Raw genomic sequence first — 19,146 nt, forward strand, 5'->3', positions numbered from 1 at the left:
CAATCTGCTCCTTGTGGGAGACTGACTGAGCAAAAAAGCCAGTTAGCGCTCGCTAATTTCCTGGCCATCGTCCGTCTGTACGTGATTTATGTTCTCTCGCTTTCATCCATCAGATACAGCAAAATGAGACACAAAAAAGGACCGACATGGTGAGACAATAGAGAAAAGAGGAGGGGAGTGGCAGCGGGCCAAAGAAAGAGTCCAGCAAAGATAAATCTACTCACTTTACAGCTTCAAGGACAAGATGGCTGCAGTGTGTGTGTGTGTGTGTCCAGGCTATTAATGTGTGCCGTCTACCTGCAGGTGCGTTTCTGACGGACGCCACCTGATGCCACGCCTCCACCAGCTGGCAGAGGGCTGTGAAGGTCGGCCGTGCATCTACCGGTCGAGCCTGATCGAGGGCGTGCACGCTTGGGCTCCTGCATGATTGGTGAATTGTTGCGTGAATCTGTGTGATGCAGGTTCAACTCTGCAGCTTTTCAGTCACAATGGAAGGTGTGAAATAGTGCGACAAAAAGGATCCATGTCTCTGTCGCCGTTATTTTTTCTATTGGACAAATCAAGCAGCGAGTTGCTGCTGCTGCTGCTTGAAGCTTCCTGTTGTGGGTCACACGCTGACGGGAATCACACTCGCATCCTTCTTGCAGACACACACAGATGTCCACTTTGGCGCCGTTACTCGCCGCAGCTTCACGGAGGCTGAACTACGCAGCCTTCCATTGCAGCTTCACAATATTTATTTACAGACGGCACATCTGAAACATGCCGGTTCAAGGGAACTAAAGGCAATCTAAACTTTCGAGTTGGAGTTCTGCAGCAGTGATTTTCCTTTTTTTTTTTTATATATATGTGGTTTGGTTGAAAGATCAGCAGCAGAATGTCTGGAAAGGTCCAAAATGATTTCATCTAATGTTGTAAAGTCAAATAAAAAAGTTGAATATTTGATACTGATGAAAAAAAGGTGTTTCAAGTTCCATGAAGACATTGTTGCCGGTAATATCTCACATTCACAGTGTGTGTGTGTGTGTGTGTGTGTGCGCGCGCGCGCTAACCATGATAAATGAGGTTAATCTTCATAGATCCGAGGCTCAAGATGGGTTTTATTAACTTTAATAGCTGCAGAACTTGAGCTGTGTGAGTGCGTGGGCCACAGGAGGTTCTGTTATTAAGCCTCAGAGCCTCGGAGAGGATGAACCGCTTTGTTGCCATTCTGCAATCCACCATTTAGTGTGTGTGTGTGTGTGTGTGTGTGTATTCCCTTGCTCTTCCTGTTACTGAGCACGTAATACATCGAGATAGCAGCAGGTGTGTGCATAGATTACATGTTTGTAAGGGCAAGTGTGCAAAACCTATTTGATGTTTTACTATACTATTATAATACAAGTACGCATGCGTGTGTGTCTGTGTGTGCGTGTGTGTGTGCGTGTGTGTCTGCAGACACAGGAGACCGAGGCCAAGGTTAAACACATTTCGACAGCCGGCGGTCATCTTTCACATTTAGTGGATGATCTATGCTGCAGCGTTTCCTCTGACAGATTCCCACACATAAAGACGAACCGGAGAGACGAGGAATCACGCCGGCTCAGTCGGGACAAACCTGGAAGCGAACAAACCAAAGACGCGAGCCGTCAAGCAGCTCGTTCCCCTCCTAATTGGATTCACACCGTCCGCATGGTGATCTGGATCATCAAAAGGTTCTGACTTGTTCCTGGTAACTTTATACACCAACCGACCATACACCAAACATCGGTCAGCAATCAACCGAGACATTGAGGAACACATTCTGACGCTCCGTTGACTGCAATGCTAACAAAAATTCCAAAGTGATCCGGAATCCAGGATCTCTTCTGGATTCATCACCAAAATATATTCATCATCTGTTCCTGAAAATGTCATCCAGATCCGTCTCTAACCTTTTGAGTTATGTTGCTAACAGACAGACAAACCAACGCTGGCGATTACACAACTCCCGCCTCGGCGGAGGCAACGCGGATGGATGGAGCTCACGCACACACACACACACACACACTCACCTGGTACAGAGGCGCTCACACACACTCACCTGGCACAGATGTTCCCAGTGCAACAAACACCACGGCTGTCACCGAGTCCTTCAGGCCCACCGTGCACCCGAAGTGAGAGGCCAGGTCTCCTGCGACGACACACAATCGGCGTCAGCAAGCGCCGCATCAACGGCGTAAACGCACGGGCACGCCGGCGGCAGCCTCACCGATGACGGCGGTCAGCAGGCCGATCATGCAGATGGAGACCACGAAGCAGGCCCAGCCGTTCCAGTACTCTGTGGGCGGCACAAAGGCGAAGAAGACCTTCCAGAAGACGGTGAGGAAGTGCATGACGTAGTCGAAGCAGGACGGGAGCTTCTCCTCGCCGCAGTCCTCGTCGTCGTCGTCCTCACCTGGCGGGGGAAAGAGGGGGGGAAAAGGAAAGGACGGTGATGGACGACGGACGGATGGCGCTCCGTGGCGCTGGGTTTGATTGGAAGGAAAGATCAATCCATTCAGCTGCGGTAGCTTTATTGGCTCACTCAATCGCACTGCATGCTAATAAGGGGCATTGATCGCGGCGTTGAAGTCGTATCACTCCCACCAGTCAAAGACATCGTGATCATCTCTAATCAGCTTTTTGTAGATGGAATTCACGCAACAAACGTTCAGGCCAGGATGGACTCCGCACCAACCCCTCGAGTGTTTTGTCCTATTTCGCTGATTCGGCTTTTATGTAATTGAATAATCTCGTTTACTCTTCATCCCTCTAAATCTCCCTCATCGCTCTACAACCTTCTGTCAACGCCATCAACCGTGGAGGCCAGTGATTATCGCCATTTATCAGCCGCCTGGCTGCAAAAGCAAAAGTATTTATTCTGTTTTATTCTATAATAAACAAACGTAAAAGCTATCCATGAGTCATCCATTGAGTAGCATCTCGTGCTAAAGCTACGCTCTCAGGTTTAAAGACTCTCTCACACGCCCAGATGATGATGATGATGATGATGAGTGGTCATGTACCAGAGCAGAAGGAGACTGCAGCTAATCTCTACACGCTTCCAGCAACGTGAACATGTGCAGATGAGAAAGTCATACTTTCAGACATGCGGTTTAAATGTGCACAAATGCACACACGGATTTCACACACACACACACACACACGGATTTCACACCCCAGGACTTGAGGCTGATGAGGCCAAAACGAGCTTCTGTGCAGAAAGCCAGATGATCCTCCGACCGTCATCAGCATCAGTCACGGCCAACCTGGACTTTTATCAAGCCATTAGACCAGCAGGGCTTGTTTGCGCACACGATCTGCCAATCTCCATTTTTTACAGCGTGCCTTTGGCTTTGCGTGTGCGAGTCCACATCCACAGCCCCCACAGAAGCTCCTCCAGCAGACGCCTGAGATGTTCCTTTTGCTCCTGTTGTGTTGAGATTTATACGGTAATTCCTTCCCTTCCTGGACTCGATTCCCTCTTGGCTCATTTTCCTTCTGCGCGGTTGAAAGGTTTTAAATCCATGCCGAACTGTTAATGAATGATAAGTCCCTTTCCATGTGATTCCCCGCCCCCCCCTCGCCCCCTCCAGCACAATAGGACTATCATCTCTCCTCTTTGGTATACAGGGCAGCAAAAAGACACATCAAAATATCTTCATCAAACATTCAGAGGCTTGTTTTGAATGTATTATGAGACAGGCCAAAAATAAAACTGAGTTAAAGTCTCTTGCAATCTGTTGGCTTTGGGTTCGCGTCTCCCTTTTGGGGGGGGGGGGGGGGGCATCATGATTGTAGCTGTAATCAATGTCAGAATGATTCCAGCGCTCTGCAAACAAAGTGCAGACTATGTGTTTCTACCCAAACTAGTTGTTTCGCAGTTATCTGTCCATCCAATCAGCTCCAAGTTTGAGTCGTAAGCATCCAATCAGCTCCCGGTTTGAGTCGTAAGCATCCAATCAGCTCCCGGTTTGAGTCGTAAGCAACCAATCAGCTCTCAAACACTTTGAAGTGCCAAAGATCCAATCCCTACTGGTTGAAAACACCTTGAGAAATCAATCATCTTCCACTGTCATCTTGTTGTGTGTCTGATATGCGTGTATTAAATGCACGTGTGTGTGTGTGTGTGTGTGTGTGTGTGTGTGTGTGTGTCTGTTAGGGCAATGCATTTGACTTAAGCCACACAGCAGCAGCAAACAAGAGCTTTCATTACTGCAAACAGAGCAGAAGCAGAAAAGTATCATGTCATGTAACTGAGGGTGAAGCACGAGCACGAGCACACGCACACGCACACGCACGCACGCACACACACACACACACACACACACACACACACGATAAAGTTGTTTGAAGACACAAATGTGATCAAGCCAGCTACAGACGATGCCCTAAAAGGAACCCAATTTCCACAATAGGAGCAGCAGCAAATTGGGAGATTTATTTTTGCAGCCGTGCATTCGTAGTTTTAATCAAACATTTACACCAAAAATATTTGCTTCATTTAAAAGGTGCGGTCTGCAGATTTTAAATTATGACCTGTAGCGAATAAATGTTAATAAAATATAATACTAATGATTTTGCTAAGCATAAAACAGACAGCAGAAGGAAAGGAAATAACTCTCTCTACTTGAGGCATGTTCCATCTCATCTGCTCGTTGCCCGGCATCCTCAATCTGTCAACGAAAATGAATGTCCTGCTCCTGAGAGCTGCAGCGACGTTCTCCCGCCTCTAGGGGGCGAGTCACCACTGACCAATGCACCCATTGCAGTCCTGCAGTTCTCCTTCTTACGTCCAGCTCCTCTTACTTCTGCAAGACTAACAAATAGCTCACTTTATCTGTCACCTTTGTCAAAGCCGACCCCGTGTTCATGCGTCGCCTCTCCTTTTCCACACTGTACATGTTTCCCAGTCGTCGCCCCCCCCCCCCCCCCTCCCCCTCTCTCACCCTGCATCAAATACTGCATAATGCATGTTCTTCCTCACACACAAGCGTCCCTCATCTTCTACATGCACGCTCTCTCTTTCCATCTTCACAAAATTCATTAAAGGTCACAACAGATCTTGACAGAGATTTTACTGTTGAGTATCCATGTTTACCTACTTACACACGCACACACACACACACACACACACCATGAAATCAGACCTCTTCATTGTGCAGATCATCTGATGATTTCTGCGTCATTAAAGTCTCAAATTCTTCACACGTGTCCCGAGACTTTTTGTCCCCGTCAGACTCGAGGATAAAGCTCCCAACACGCCGACGTCAGCTCCAGCCTTACCCGCGCTCACAGTGATGGCTTCTATGAACTGGTCCCTCCAGCTGTTGGTGCCAACCAGCAGAGCCAGGTTAGTCTTCTTTATGAGCTTGTCCACGGTGTTCTGCAGGAGGACGGATGAGAGAGAGGAGACACCAGCAGTCACTATTTACAGAAGGGTTCACAACATTTGCTTTGGAAAGAGGAAAGAAAGGGCAGCGACCTTTGGCCCGGATTAGAGACATCTTTGCCGTGTTCTGTCACGTCAACTTCGTTAACGCTGGTTTGAACTTTCGACTAAAAAGTGTCGGAGGATGTTTTTTGCTGAATCTGTTTGTACAGCTAAACACTCCACATTTCTTTTTGCTTCCTCCCTCTCTCCCCCTTTGGTTTCGCCTCCTCATCTCCATTGTTATCGGTTATTTGCATTTCTTCAAAGGGAAGAACGTGTGACAGTTCGAGGCGACGCACACTTTCTCAGACCAAACCAAACGCTAACGAGCGCAGACGAGGGCGTTGTTCTCTCGGCTTGTCTGCCCACCTCAGCGGAAACCTGTGCTGCTAATTGTGCCGAATGAAGCTTTGGGGTGTAAATAGTGCCCCTGTGGACACACAACTGCCCCCACATGGAGTGTTTAAGTAACTCTACTCCTCGAGGTTTGATGCTGCCTTTGTTTATTCGCTGCAGGGCTTCCCGTTTCCCCCTGCTGGGTTTGCTCAGGGTCGCCGACCGGCTGGAGGCAACACATGACGCCAACCCAGAATTCATTGCGGTATGATATTGATATGATATGATATTGTGAAAATAATATGTGCCTCACAAAATGTTGAACCTCCACCCGTCGTTCCTGGTGCATTGCTCTGACACCATCGTGATAACTTCACCTCTTACCACTTCAGCTGCACCTGAGTAATCCTATTAACATGCTAAAAACAAGGACTGTTATTCACCATTCAACAACACACACGCACACACACACACACACACCCTCTTACCTTGAACTCGTACGACTCCTCTATGACGACCTCCAGTTTGACGTGATCCCCCAGCACGGGACGGCCCATTTCTGCAATGCGCCGTTCTTCTTCATCTTTTCCCGCCAGCAGCTCTTTCTCCTCCTCCTTCTCCTCCTCCTTCTCCTCCTCCTCCTCCTCCTGCTCCTGTTCCTTCTGCTGTTCGTTCTGCTTTTCCTTCGGCTGTTCTGTAAACAGCACAAAAGCACGGATCAGCAGGCCTCACTTCGACTTCGTTTTGCCTCATGGGGATGATCCTCTGAGCATCAATGCTGCTTTTCAGGGACTCCTGAGGACAGATTTGAATAGAAACACTAAAAATAATCACGGCACTAAAAATAGGAAGCTCATTACTCAATATTGCCTAATCAATCCCTAATCAATGAATCCGCAATGAAGGATTAACAAATGTCTGACTGATGAAATGAAAAAAACAAGATCCAGAAATGTATCCATTCACACACATGATTATTATGATTAACATTATTAATCACACGGAGTGGGGGGGGGTAATTCATATCATGTAAAGCTGAGGGGTCATTTTTACTCTTGGCAGAAAGCCCTCCGTAAAAATGTTGCTTAGCAACAACATTCAAATCAACTATTTGAATAGCATGACGTGTGGGAAGTTTTTGGAACGCCTCAGGACATGAGAGGATCTGAGGGCTGGAGGAGAGGCGTCAGCAGAGGTCGATGACCTTTATGGTATAAACGCTTACTCGAAGAGGAGGAGCAGATACCCCCCCCCCCCCCCCCCTCCCCCCAAAAAATAAAAACATCCCAGGCATCTGGGAACATCTTGAAACATCAGCACCTCAAAGTGAAAGGGTTGAACCTATACTCATTTTTAAATAAATGTATCCCACATTTTAGAATGAAACATCTTAGAATGAACCCAGGAGAGGATTTTTACACCCTGTCTTGTATGATGGACACAGGCTCCACCAGAGGAGACAAAAGAAGACAAGGAGAGGGTAAGAGGGGAGGTGCTGTATCTTTACAAACTGTCAGGATGTGAAAACAAGAGGAGGAGTAGAGGGGGGAGAAGAGGAAGGAGACAAGAGGAGACATGGTTTTTGACAGGATTGAACAGCATGACGGGACAAAGCGAGGACCAGGAGGAAGAGGGAGGAGGAGAGAACCAAGGTGAACGATTCTGATTTGCACTATTGCATAACAACAAGCGAAAACACTCGAGGCATCAGGATTTGGATTATGAGGAGAGAGGACATCGCTTGTGGACAAAGTCTGTGACGCAGACGCACGCCGCCACAGATGCTTCTGCCTGGTCACATGTTGGAATGTACCATGTGTGTGTGTGTGTGTGTGTGTTTGAGGACATGAGGTCATCACCCTCTGCAGGGCGTGTGTGTTTTCAGCTGGTCCCCCTCCCCATCGCCACGCCGTCTCCCACCCGGATGAATGACAGAGGTTCACGGACTGTGGCGACCTCTCCTCCGTCCCGAGGCGCCGCTGGAGCAAATCAAAAATGTGCAATATAACAGGGTCATTTGGAAATGTTTAACGACCCAGCTGTTATCCAAGCCGTGCGTAAAGCACGCGGAGAGCGCAGACCTCCGCCAAGCAGCTCGTTCCCCTCCTAATTGGATCTACGCCGTCCACACGTTGATCTGGATCATCATCAAGAGGTTCTAGATTGTTCTTGGTGTCTTTATACACAAACCATGACAAGTAAAAGTGAATCGGTGCAATAGTAAGAAGGAAGCAGAAAACGGTCGAGGCCGTCATGCAGTTTGCAGATTCCCTGTTTCAATGACAGCTGAAGGTCAATCGCTCCAGCCACTCTGCACACCTTTCTAACGGCACACGTCTGTCTGTCAGGACAAACGCCACTGGCATTAATCCTATACCGACCCCCCCCACCCCCCTTCTGCTCAGCGCAAGAAAGGAGAACAGCAAACAACAACAACAACAGGAACGCAATAAAAGGAAATCCTGTCAGGTCCTATCTGTGTCCCAGAGGCTCTTAACCAAATCAGAACGGATGAGAGGACTTTAACTGTTTTGAATGACAAAAGATGCCCCTTTCAGTCTGAGGCTAACATTCATGAATGCTAAAACGCTTTTGTGGAACTTATATCTGAAGGGGAGGCGCTCAATGGTGAGATGTTCCCGCTCTTCAGCTGCTGCCTCCGAGGCGGGACGCCAGAAAGCCTCGAATGCATCAATCCTGCCTTTCACACTCCGTTAAATCCTTTCAGGAACGTCGACGCACTTTTAAACCTTTTTCAGCTGTTTTAATGTGTGTGGGGGGGGGGGGGGGGTGGTAGTGGGCGGGGCTTAGTGATGTAATGAAACATGTTCAAAATATGACCCGCAGGAAGAGTAATATGGATTCAAATATACAACAAATGATAAACACAGCAGAATCGAACAGTGTTGAATATTCAAATCATCAGGGTGGCCTGGATTCTAATCAATATCTACTATATAACAGTGAAGTAAATATTATCTGGACACCAAAATACAAGACTGTGAAATGTGTCCTGAAACGCACACGTGGATGGCATCCAAGCAAACACGTGACAACGTGCACACAAACGCGCACAAACGCACACAAACGCACACAAACGCACACAAACGCACACAAACGCAGGCTTGCATGGACACATCGATGGACATTGTCCACAAAGGTCCTGAGCTCATTTAGCAGAGAGGGATTCAGTTAATGACGCACACAAACTCATTGTGTGTGTGTGTGTGTGAGTGTGTGTCTCTGCATCCCGGGGTTGTGTTTGATCCTCTGACTGTGATATTGTGATTCCAGCTCTCGTCTTTGATCCCCCTCATCAGCATAAACAGTGCAGATGCCCGGAATACAAACACACACACACAAACACACACCGCTGCCATTAGCACACTGATAGCGCCACTCTATGTGTGTGTCTGTGTGTGTTTGTGTATGAGAGGCAGAGAGGCAGAGAAGCGAGTGCACCCCATAAACCAAAAGTGAGTTTCCAGGGCATAAAAACCCAGCTGTGTGTCGGGAGGGTTCGCCACCCCCCCCCCCCCCCCCCCGCTTCAGATGGAGTTGCTTTAATGCAGGGGCGATAAAACATCTCGGCGGTGGCTGATGGGAAAGTGTCGGACATTTTCCCGTGATGTGCATCAGCAGCTTATCACTCAGCAGCCTCCCTCCGCCCGTTGGGTCACCGCCCGTCACCTGCCTGAGGATGGATACGGCTCGATTTTACCGGCTTCGGTGACGATAGCGTTTAATATCCGGACGTCCAGCGAGAGCAACTGCAAGAAATGTATCATCAATGACATGGGAGCGTTTTGACGGGCGCAAATTGTTATTCCGCACGATCGAACACAAAAAGTCGCTCTTACTGGCCGCTGCGATCACAAAAATGATTTTCCTGAACCTCTGGATTCGCCGCTGATCGGATCACAGCCCCCGTCGGTTTGTTTTCTCTGCGGGAACAAAAACCTCAACGGAGGAGAAGCTCTTTGCGGGGCAGGAGGGAAGCGAGAGAACAGGGCAGAGGGAAAGGCAAAGGAAAGGACAGGTGTGATGCTCACTGAGTTTACTGAGTCCTCTGAGGACAAGCAGAGGAGGAAAGGAAAAAGGGGAGAGAAAGATTGATAAAGTACCGATAGGGGAGCGGCGGACTGAAACCTGAATCCCAAATCAACAGGCCTGTTAAAACCGGAGCGATTGACGCTTTGACTTCCAAAGATATTGATCGCGTGTGTGTCGCCGTATAAGTGAGTAAAATGCCACCATTCCGTGGCCGGCCTGTTGATTCAGGATTCTTTCAAAGCCCATAAGGTGTATTCTCAGTGCTGATTGGCTGTCACACCTGTCCATTCCTTCCTGCTGCGTCTCCATTGGGGGGTGTCAAGCAGGAGGTAGAGGGAGGTCTGCTTATTGTATTCCTCCCGGTCTAAGATCGGAATGGTTATGGTCTTCCTGTATGGGACACACACGCACACACACACACACACATATAGGGAGGTGGTGAATGCATGCATTGTACATACAAAAAAAAAAAACATGGCAATGTATGTACACACAAACAAACAACACACGTATGAGGTGGAGCGGGGCGATGAGGTGGAGGTAAAGTTAAAACCACGGAAAGAGAAAGAATACGCGACTAAAATGTCCTCCTGAAGACACAGCGGCGGAAACTCTGGGGTCAAAGTTCACCGGGTCGTGAGGCTCACCGTCTTCCTGACCTGCGGTGCTGTTGCTCTCCACCAGGCGAGGCTCTCCAATCTCTATGTAGAAGGTTTTGTTCTTCTCGTACTCCTCGTCATCGATTACCTTCACTTTGATGGTTTTGCTAAGGAGGAGGAGGAGGAGGAGGAGGAGGAGGAAGAGGAGGAGGAGGAGGAGGAACGGGGAGGAAAGAAAAGGGAGGAAGCAGAGAAGGAAGAAAAAAAAGTGAGGAAAAGACAGGCTGGAAACCGGAAAACCAAGAGGAACTGAAAGAGCCGGATTTCCCTCTGGCATGCGAAGTCGGGTCGAGTTATCAGCAGACATCAAAGAATGAGTCGACTGACAGAAGTGCTTTTTTATTTGACCCTTACGCCTGATATGAGATTAACCTTCGATGTCACCAGAACGGATCACATTAGTCCGACAAGATTGATCTGATCGATCCTTCATCCCGCCAGCCTGCGGTTCTGATCCCGGCCCAATCCAATCTTCTCCCGCAGCCCCCGCCAAGCGAAATAAAGGAGCGTAGGGATCAATCACAAAGACGAACCTGGCTCGGGTACCGACAGTAAAACCTTCAGCGGGTCCAGCCACGGCTTCACTCTGGATTATCCCAGATTATGACCCCAAGAAGGGAATAATTACTGCTGAAATTAACACCTCAAATCAACGGCAAAAGAGAAAGATAAGATACTAGTCGAGTTTAAGCAGTAGACGGGGGCGCGGTGATGAAGGCACAGCTAAAACAGACGCCGCCGTTCTCCGTCTGAACGCACGACGGTGAACCAGCATCCGACCCGGGTCGCCGTGGCGTCGCTCCAGCAGACTCACAACGGAGTGTGTTTGTGCTGCTGTGGGGCACGTCACACATCGCCACAGTCGTGCTCTGCTGATATCCGAGGTCACGGCTCGGCGGAGCGCGATGAGGTGTGTGTTCATAGTGAGCGTATCAGTACACACACCCTTACGCTGTGTGTGTGTGTTTAATGCGTGTGTTTAATGCGTGTGTTTACCGTATATTTGTATACGACAAATGTCATACTGAACCGGCAGTGAGAAAGTTCATCTGAGCAAATACTCAGAGGGTGGTAAATGAACACAAACATGCACACACACACACGCTTATATAAGCCACTATCTTCATCATACAACCTGTTTTGAATCCCAAAGAGGCGTCATATTAGCAAAAGGACAAGAGGCCCAGCTCATAATCTGTCAACAACACACACACACACACACACACACGCACACGCACACGCACACACACACGCACAAAGACGGTAACCTCACTGGTACCAAATATCAATCACGTGCACACCAACAGAGGTTTATCTGTCAGCAGCACAGTTTAGTTTCCGCATTCAGGGAGTGAAAATCTCCCCTGCCTCAAGGTGGCGCCGTCGAGCAAGACCCTTAACCGCTCAACAGACGAAGGGATGGGGTTCAGGGAGCAGTGGCGTTCACATCCCCGGTGGGAATAGAACTCCTGCTGCTATGTCTAAGGTTGGGAAGCACACAGGGAACACGGCTCCCGTTTGCCTTTCAATATCAGGTAAAACTACACGAATGGCGTCCGATGACGCAACAGCAAACCGATGGCGATCGGTGAGGCCGGCGGCGACACAGACGCCGTAGATTTGCTGCGGATTGAGAACGCAGATGTCCACTAAAATGATCCCAAATGACAGATGGGACCCGAAACAACGCCGGTCCCAAGAGGACGGACGTTCGGGCCACCAACCACAGGCTGTGTGTGTGTGTGTGTGTGTGTGGGGGGGGGGGGGCGTTCAGAGCCGTCTGTGTGGAAAGGGAATAGAAAGTCTGCATAAATATGTAAACATCAGTGACTCATTCTGGACTGGCAAAGATATTTTCCCACTTTTGGGAATGGTGACTCCTCTGTAGAAACTGGCAAACCTCAAAGGCTGGAAAAAAAGAGACGCAAACCTTCCCCGACCATCGACGAACACACGATCTCTCCGCGCCTCTTATTGCTGCGTCGCATCAAACACCCGCGCAAACGGACACGCACGTGGACTCCTGCGTTGCCGTGGCAATGCAATATTTGGGTAACCAACAGGGGTGGGGAAGATTGTTTCCAGACCGGTGATGTGCGTGTGTGTGTGTTGGAGAGGGAGGTCAAATAGTGCGCGCACACACACACACACACACACACTGATTGGTATGTGTCAGTGTAAATATATATGTTTGTATATAATACATAATGACCTGATGTCACACAGTAGCCTCCATTGTTAGCGGGAAGCGGCGCGTCTTTGTATGCCTGTATTCCATCATCGAAGCCTATTTACAGCGAAGCCAGTGTGAAAGCACGTGCACGTCTGGCCGTGCTCGTGCTTTCACACCTGCGAGGATCCCCGTCGATATAAATCAGCTCAGCTACGCTCGAAATGAAGTTCATGAAGTTTTGACCGTGAAATCAGGTCACAGTGCTGAAAGGAACGCGACTAATCGAGGCCGAGCCTCTCGTCGAGAACTCTCCCGACGTGTTCTCAGGCTCATGGAATTGAAGTCGGTGGTCCTCACGGGAACACACACACACACACACACACACACACACACACACACAGAGGTGGTGTGACACTTGCATGTCAACATTCACAAAAGTATCGCACTTGCTTGCTTTAACACCCAATAAGGGGCAGAAATTCAAACACACACACACACACACATTCCTCCTGGGACCACTATGGGTCTGATCCCCCCCCTCCATCACTCCGCCATCTCACTCCATCCCTTCATTCTTTTTTTCCCTCTTTTGCGTGTCATAAACAAAATTCCTAAAGTGTTATAACACTTTCAACACTTGGCTTCCATCTGGGTTTACAAAACATTTCAAAACACTTAAATAGAGAAAGCATCGCTAGAATTAGCTATAAAAACAGAGAGACAATGGAAGAACCAGGCAATGGATGATCCGAAAGCAGCTCCGTTCAGTTTAATCACGTTCAGGTCGGTGACCTTCGCTTTTCCTCTTTGCTGCTCAACTTTGTTCCCGTTTTCCTTCCTGCTGCTGTGATATTCCAGCCTTGTCTCAATACAGAATACATGATTCTGCAGTTCTTTTCGGTGCCTCTGTAAGTGCGTCCCTGAATATTTCCCATGATGCCTAGAGACAGGAAAGTGGTGACAGTCAGCGCTCACTTAAAGCAGAAGATCGCATGATTTGGCTCAGGAAAGTCTAAATTATGCACATTGTCCCCGTTGTTCCGCCATAACAATCATTCATAGCATGAATTGTTCCCTTCCAAAGACGGAACTCAAGATTTTGAAACAAGAAATGTGGTGTTTGTCAGTTTTTCTTGTGAAAACTGTGTGTAGCTGCTAAAAAGAATATTTGCAATTCTAATGAAAGAACTACAAAGTAAGAGTCCTTTTGCATGCTCCCCCTGGCTTATCGGCAGGTCGTATCTCACCCAGCAGAAGAAACTGCCCGTGTGTTATTCCCAGAAGGGCCCCTCTGCTGTTTGATCCCTAGTTTACACTCACAAAGCACTTCCCTCTGCTCACACACACACACAAATAGAAAAATACCCAGGAAGTTGTAAAACACGACGAGCAGCGGCGCTTTCCCCGGCAACCTGCTTTAGCGACGTATTTGGACCGGAAAATTTTAGTTTGGGAACCTCCGTTTTATTTTAGGTTTGTCGGGAAAAAATGCAGTTTCTGTGTGTGTGTGTGTGTGTGTGTGTGTGTGTGTGTTGGGGGCGGGGTCAGATGTTTGCATGGATGCCCGTTTATGCACATTCGCCTCTGTGGTTGTGTAACACTGTGTTCTGTCAACTTGTACTTTAGATGTCTCTGTTTAATTCACAGACACAGTGTGTGTATGTGAGTGTGTGTATGTGAGTGTGTTTGTGTGTGTGTGCGTGCGCGCGCACCAATAAAAAAAACAAACATGTGATAATGAAAGCAGAGAGATTCTATTGGCAAAATCAAATAAATGCTATATGTGTGACACATTTTAACACCCGGAGCACGGCGGTCGGTGTGTGAATGTGTGTGTGTGTGTGTGTGCGTGTGTGTGTGTGTGTGTGTGCATGCAGCGGTTTTATAAGACAGAGCTGGTAATGATGTCGGCTGCAGAGGGAAACCACAACAACAGAGCAGCTCTGAGCCGGGCCGCCTCTAATGAGCTCCAGTTTGTCCACTAATAACAATCCTGACTTCATGGAGGCTAATCTAAACACACATACCGGCCAGCGGTCCCACAGGGACAACATTTAACCCCCCCCCCGATGGTCTTATTGCCGATATTCTTCAGAGCGATAGAGATTCTGAACCCCCCCCCCCCCCCCCCCCGGTTCCTATACACTTCAACCGTTGCCGCTCGTCTCTTTTGATGGGGAAGTCAGATTAAAAACAGAAAGGTGGTCTTAAAAAAAGAGGACTTGGGATTGGGCCTGTGAGGTCAGTCGAACCGCATCCTCATGCACGCGATAGATTCTAGAAAGCGTTTCGCTTTGGGACCCGCTCGGTTTCCTTTGAGAAGCTTTTATGACTTTACCTCAGCCCTTCCAGAAAGTCGGTGAGGAAACGCAGTGACAACCGTCTTTCCTTCTTTCCTTCTTTTCTCGGCCTCTTTGTCAGCCTGACGCTGAGCAGGGTTGTCAAAGTCGTGTTTAGGAATTGTCATTTTCATCGGACAACACTGCGCAAAAACGATAAACAGCTGTCAGACTTATGTTTGTCCTGCAGACGTGTGTGCGTGTGTGTATTGGGGATTAACCGTGTGTGTGTGTGTGTGTGTGTGTGTGTGTGTGTCCTCCCTCATCATCTCAGGGAGTTTCCCTGGCTTCCCTCTCTCTCTCTCTCTCCCCCTGCTTTGCTATCATGCTTTCCATTCATTCCTATCTGAAGTACATCTTGTTTAACCTAATAAGGACTTTGGGACTCCCCGACACACACACACACACACACACACACACACACACACACACTAAACATGGCTGCAATGCTCCGTTCCCGTCTTTCCATCTTGCCTTTGGTTTTGTCGTCCCGGATGCAGGACAACGATGAGGACGGGGTGACGTTTTAAGAGACACGCGACCACGTCGATATTCGTTATTCCAGTCGGGATTAAGCGCCACATGCAGCAGTTTACACAAACAACCTCTAACACCCAAACTGAGGCCCGCACAGCAACACCTCGACACGTAACCCTAACCCTAACCCTAACCCCAACCCGCGAGCAAACTTTTGCCTTGAGACACGAGCAACGTCCAGACGGTGGCGCCAAATGGCCGAGCCGATGGCGATGGAGATGAGGCGTGCAATTATCGATCAACGTGACCGTGGCGGCTGCCATCAGGAACACAAAGCCTTCCAAAGACCTAACTATTATGTCTAAGTTTATATAAGTGTAGGTGGAAAGTACAAATACCGAACTGTAGTTGGAATTAAAGTGAGACAATAGTTTATTAAAGGCCAGGCTGCAGATATGAAAGTGATATTTAAAAATGAGCTCTAAGCGCTACGATGGGATCAGAGCCCGACAGACGAAGATGCAGTCAAGAGGGCAGAACTCTGGATTTAAACCGGCCTCCTCTCTAAGAACTCTAAGAACACATTTTCATTTAGTGCAAAGTTATTTGAAGTTGTTGAGAAAAGCTCTGACCTGCAGGTCCTTTCAAAAAGCAGCAGCGCCAAGCATTTGTTAAAAACTTTCTCTCTCCTCGTGTCACGAAAGGAAGAAGAAACAAGAAACGTTATTTTCCCTGCGGAGCCTTCGTCGGCCCTCGCCTTCCTCCTACTGTCTGTTACCATCTCGGGCTCTTAAATACAAAACAACAGGAAGATAAACGCAACAACAAATCCCAAATCTCCCCGGATTCAATCGCCATATTTACCAAACAACCTATAGAGCTAATTACCGAGCCTATCACAGCAGTCTACGGGCGAGAGGCGGGGGCACACCCTGGACAAGTCGCCAGTTTATCGCAGGGCCGCACACAGACAGACAATCATTCACGCACACACTCTCGTGTCACCGATGGGCCTAACAATGCGTGCTTTTGAGAGAGAACACACATGCAAACTCCCCACGGGAAGCTGCCCCCCCCCCCCCCCCTGTGGCCTTCTTCCTGTGGATCAGCTGATCTGATTCTTTCTACACTCAGTGAGACCTGGAAGCAGGAAGCAGTTCCTGAGCGCTACAGAAAGGCAGCAGGGAAAAATCACTCACAGGGCTGGAAGCCACACAATACGCCTCGCTGTCTTTCTGCTGGCCGCTTGCTCTTTGCCATTTTCCTTTACAAGCTTCTAAGTGTGTGTGTGTGTGTGGGGGGGGGGGGGGGGGGGGCTCCTTTTGGTCTCTCTCTTTCCAACGCTTGACATTTCCTCTCAATCTAAAGATTCACTGAATCACTTCAGCCCTTCTGCTCAGACTCGCCCGCCGCCCCGCTCCTTCCTGTCGTTGGCCGATAGGTTAACCGCGAGGATAATATTCCAGTTGGCAACGCCGGTCATCCTTTCCCTCGCTTACAAACTCCAAAACGCTTTCATTTGCTTTCCGATTGTGGAATTCTCCCGGGTATCTGCTGGGACGACATAGAAACCCTTTCACCCTCCTCTTCCACTCATTACTGGTCTAGATTCTACGCCTCACAATTTATTACGCTTCTTCTTATTGTCAGTTTGAATGAAACTCTTGCGAGTGCTTAAATACTGGCCGAATGCACTGACATGCGTTTCCATGATGATCCCCTTCATCGTCTTCTTCGTTTCGCCGCTTCTCGTGTTTCATGAATTTCAATCAGATCGAGGAGCAAAGTACAAATATTCAGTTTCGCCACGCGATGTGATAAAAAGCGTCGGAGTGTTCGTCAGCGCTGCCAGATCACTTTGCAATGCAGTGGGAATGAGCCGAGGTGGGGGGGGGGGGGTAATTGTTGCCACGGCAACGCGTGGCCGGCACGGTTTCCAAGGCATTTTCCGAGGCAGCTCCATTGCTCTGCTGCCATTACTCTTAGACGGCTTCGCCTACAGAAGCCCACGGGCAGGGGTAGTGGGTGTTTAGTGAGACGGACATAGAGGGGGACGGAGATGGAGAAACGCTCTACTCTTTTCGATTCTCTGTTCTCTGACTCTGTTGGCATCGATTCTACAGCTTCCTTTGTGCTTACAGCCGTATAAATGTGTCAGATTAACCGCAGGAGCCCCCGAAAACCACCGCGAGGGTCCAGCAGCAAGATCAGACGCAACCTCCGTTGTATTATCGATATAATGATCAGTCTGTTTTGAGCAGTTAAAAGGGAGGTTCACGTCTTTTTATAGTTCTGCTGCTTTCCTGTTAAATCCCCGCTGATGTCATGCTATTGATTACATATATTGCACTGCTTATTTGTTAGCTATGCTTATCTGACTGCTACTGCTGTACTCTCAGCCTGTCCCCTGAGGGGTCGCCACAGCAAACCAACCGTCTCCACTTCACCCTGTCCTTTGCATCGTCCTCCTCAACACCAGCCACTCTCATGTCCTCCCTCGCTACGTCCATGTCTCTTCTCCTGGGTCGACCTCTAGTCCTGTTCCCTGGCAGTTCCATCCTCAGCATCCTTCTACCGATATAGTCCCCGTCTCTCCTCTGGACATGTCCAAACCATCAAAGTCTGTCCTCTCTGACCTTGTCTCCAAAATGTCTAACCTTCACTGGCCCTCTTATTGTCTCATTTCTAATCCTGTCCAACCGGGTCCCTCCCAAGGAGAACCTCAGCATCCTCATCTCCGCCACTTCTAGCTCCGCCTCCTGTCTTTTATGTTTTATTCCTCTTACTAGTTCCTCTCGAGGTTGCCTTCCGCCATTGAAATGATTTAACGTGAAACAATCCCAGACATTAATGTTAGTATTGATGACAACATCCATGCAAGGCAGCTACAAGATGACCCGTCTCTTCTGTCTGTATCATGATCATGCATGCTCTATTATGCCCATAAATGGGCAGCGCATTCACACATGTGACCTTTTGATCCCGGTCCTTATAAGGTCGTGTATGGATGGACGAATGTACACAGCTGTCAGCGCGACAACACGAGATGCAGGATGGAGATAAACAGTCATATCACTCTTTTTTTCTGGCCTCCATCTATTTCTGTCCACTTTCCAGACATATATGGTCATACCGTGCAGACGAGGGTGAATCTCTCAATAAGAGGGAAAATAATTTAATGAATTCTCGTGCGATGTAATGACATTCTGTTGATAATTAGAATTAGAATTTTAAACACATGAGGGTTTTGGATTGAAAATACGAAGTAAAAGTATTTTACATTTGGACTAAGGATAAAACGTGGCTGCGTTTCGTCTTCTTTTCTCGCTCCATGTCCGCCTGTTGTTCCAGCAACACACGGCTAATGTTAGCCTGCAGGACAGATAGTTCTGAGGTCGCGGATTTCTCGAGTGCCAGATAGAAATGTTGTGTGAATATTTTAAACTCTTTGATGCTGTCAGACGAGATTAAATGTATGTCTTCCGCTGTGGAAGCCTCTCTCTCTCTCTCTCTCTCTCTCTCTCAACAGTTGCTTAGCCCAATGCCAGATGCTTAACATGCTAACATGCTAACAGACCAGAGGAACCCGGAGATGCCTGCTTCACATTACATCCTCATTCCTCTCCTGCGCACTCAGCCTTTATTTCCTGCTTTTCACTTGCGACATCAGCTGCT

At 48.4% G+C, this 19,146-nt stretch overlaps 1 protein-coding gene across 1 annotated transcript in view; it reads right to left on the minus strand.

Annotated features, from left to right (window-relative positions):
* slc8a1b (solute carrier family 8 member 1b) overlaps positions 1-19,146 on the minus strand; it is a 50,177-nt gene that overhangs the window by 1,140 nt on the left and 29,891 nt on the right. The window contains exons 4-8 of the mRNA XM_068741776.1: positions 10,487-10,589; positions 6,259-6,420; positions 5,287-5,386; positions 2,231-2,416; positions 2,063-2,152 (exon numbers count right to left, since the gene is read on the minus strand). Coding sequence (XP_068597877.1) covers positions 2,063-2,152; positions 2,231-2,416; positions 5,287-5,386; positions 6,259-6,420; positions 10,487-10,589 — 641 coding nt within the window. The remainder of the gene's footprint in view (positions 1-2,062; positions 2,153-2,230; positions 2,417-5,286; positions 5,387-6,258; positions 6,421-10,486; positions 10,590-19,146) is intronic.

Source organism: Brachionichthys hirsutus, chromosome 7 (genome assembly GCF_040956055.1).
Source record: "Brachionichthys hirsutus isolate HB-005 chromosome 7, CSIRO-AGI_Bhir_v1, whole genome shotgun sequence".
In the NCBI taxonomy this organism is placed as follows: domain Eukaryota; kingdom Metazoa; phylum Chordata; class Actinopteri; order Lophiiformes; family Brachionichthyidae; genus Brachionichthys; species Brachionichthys hirsutus.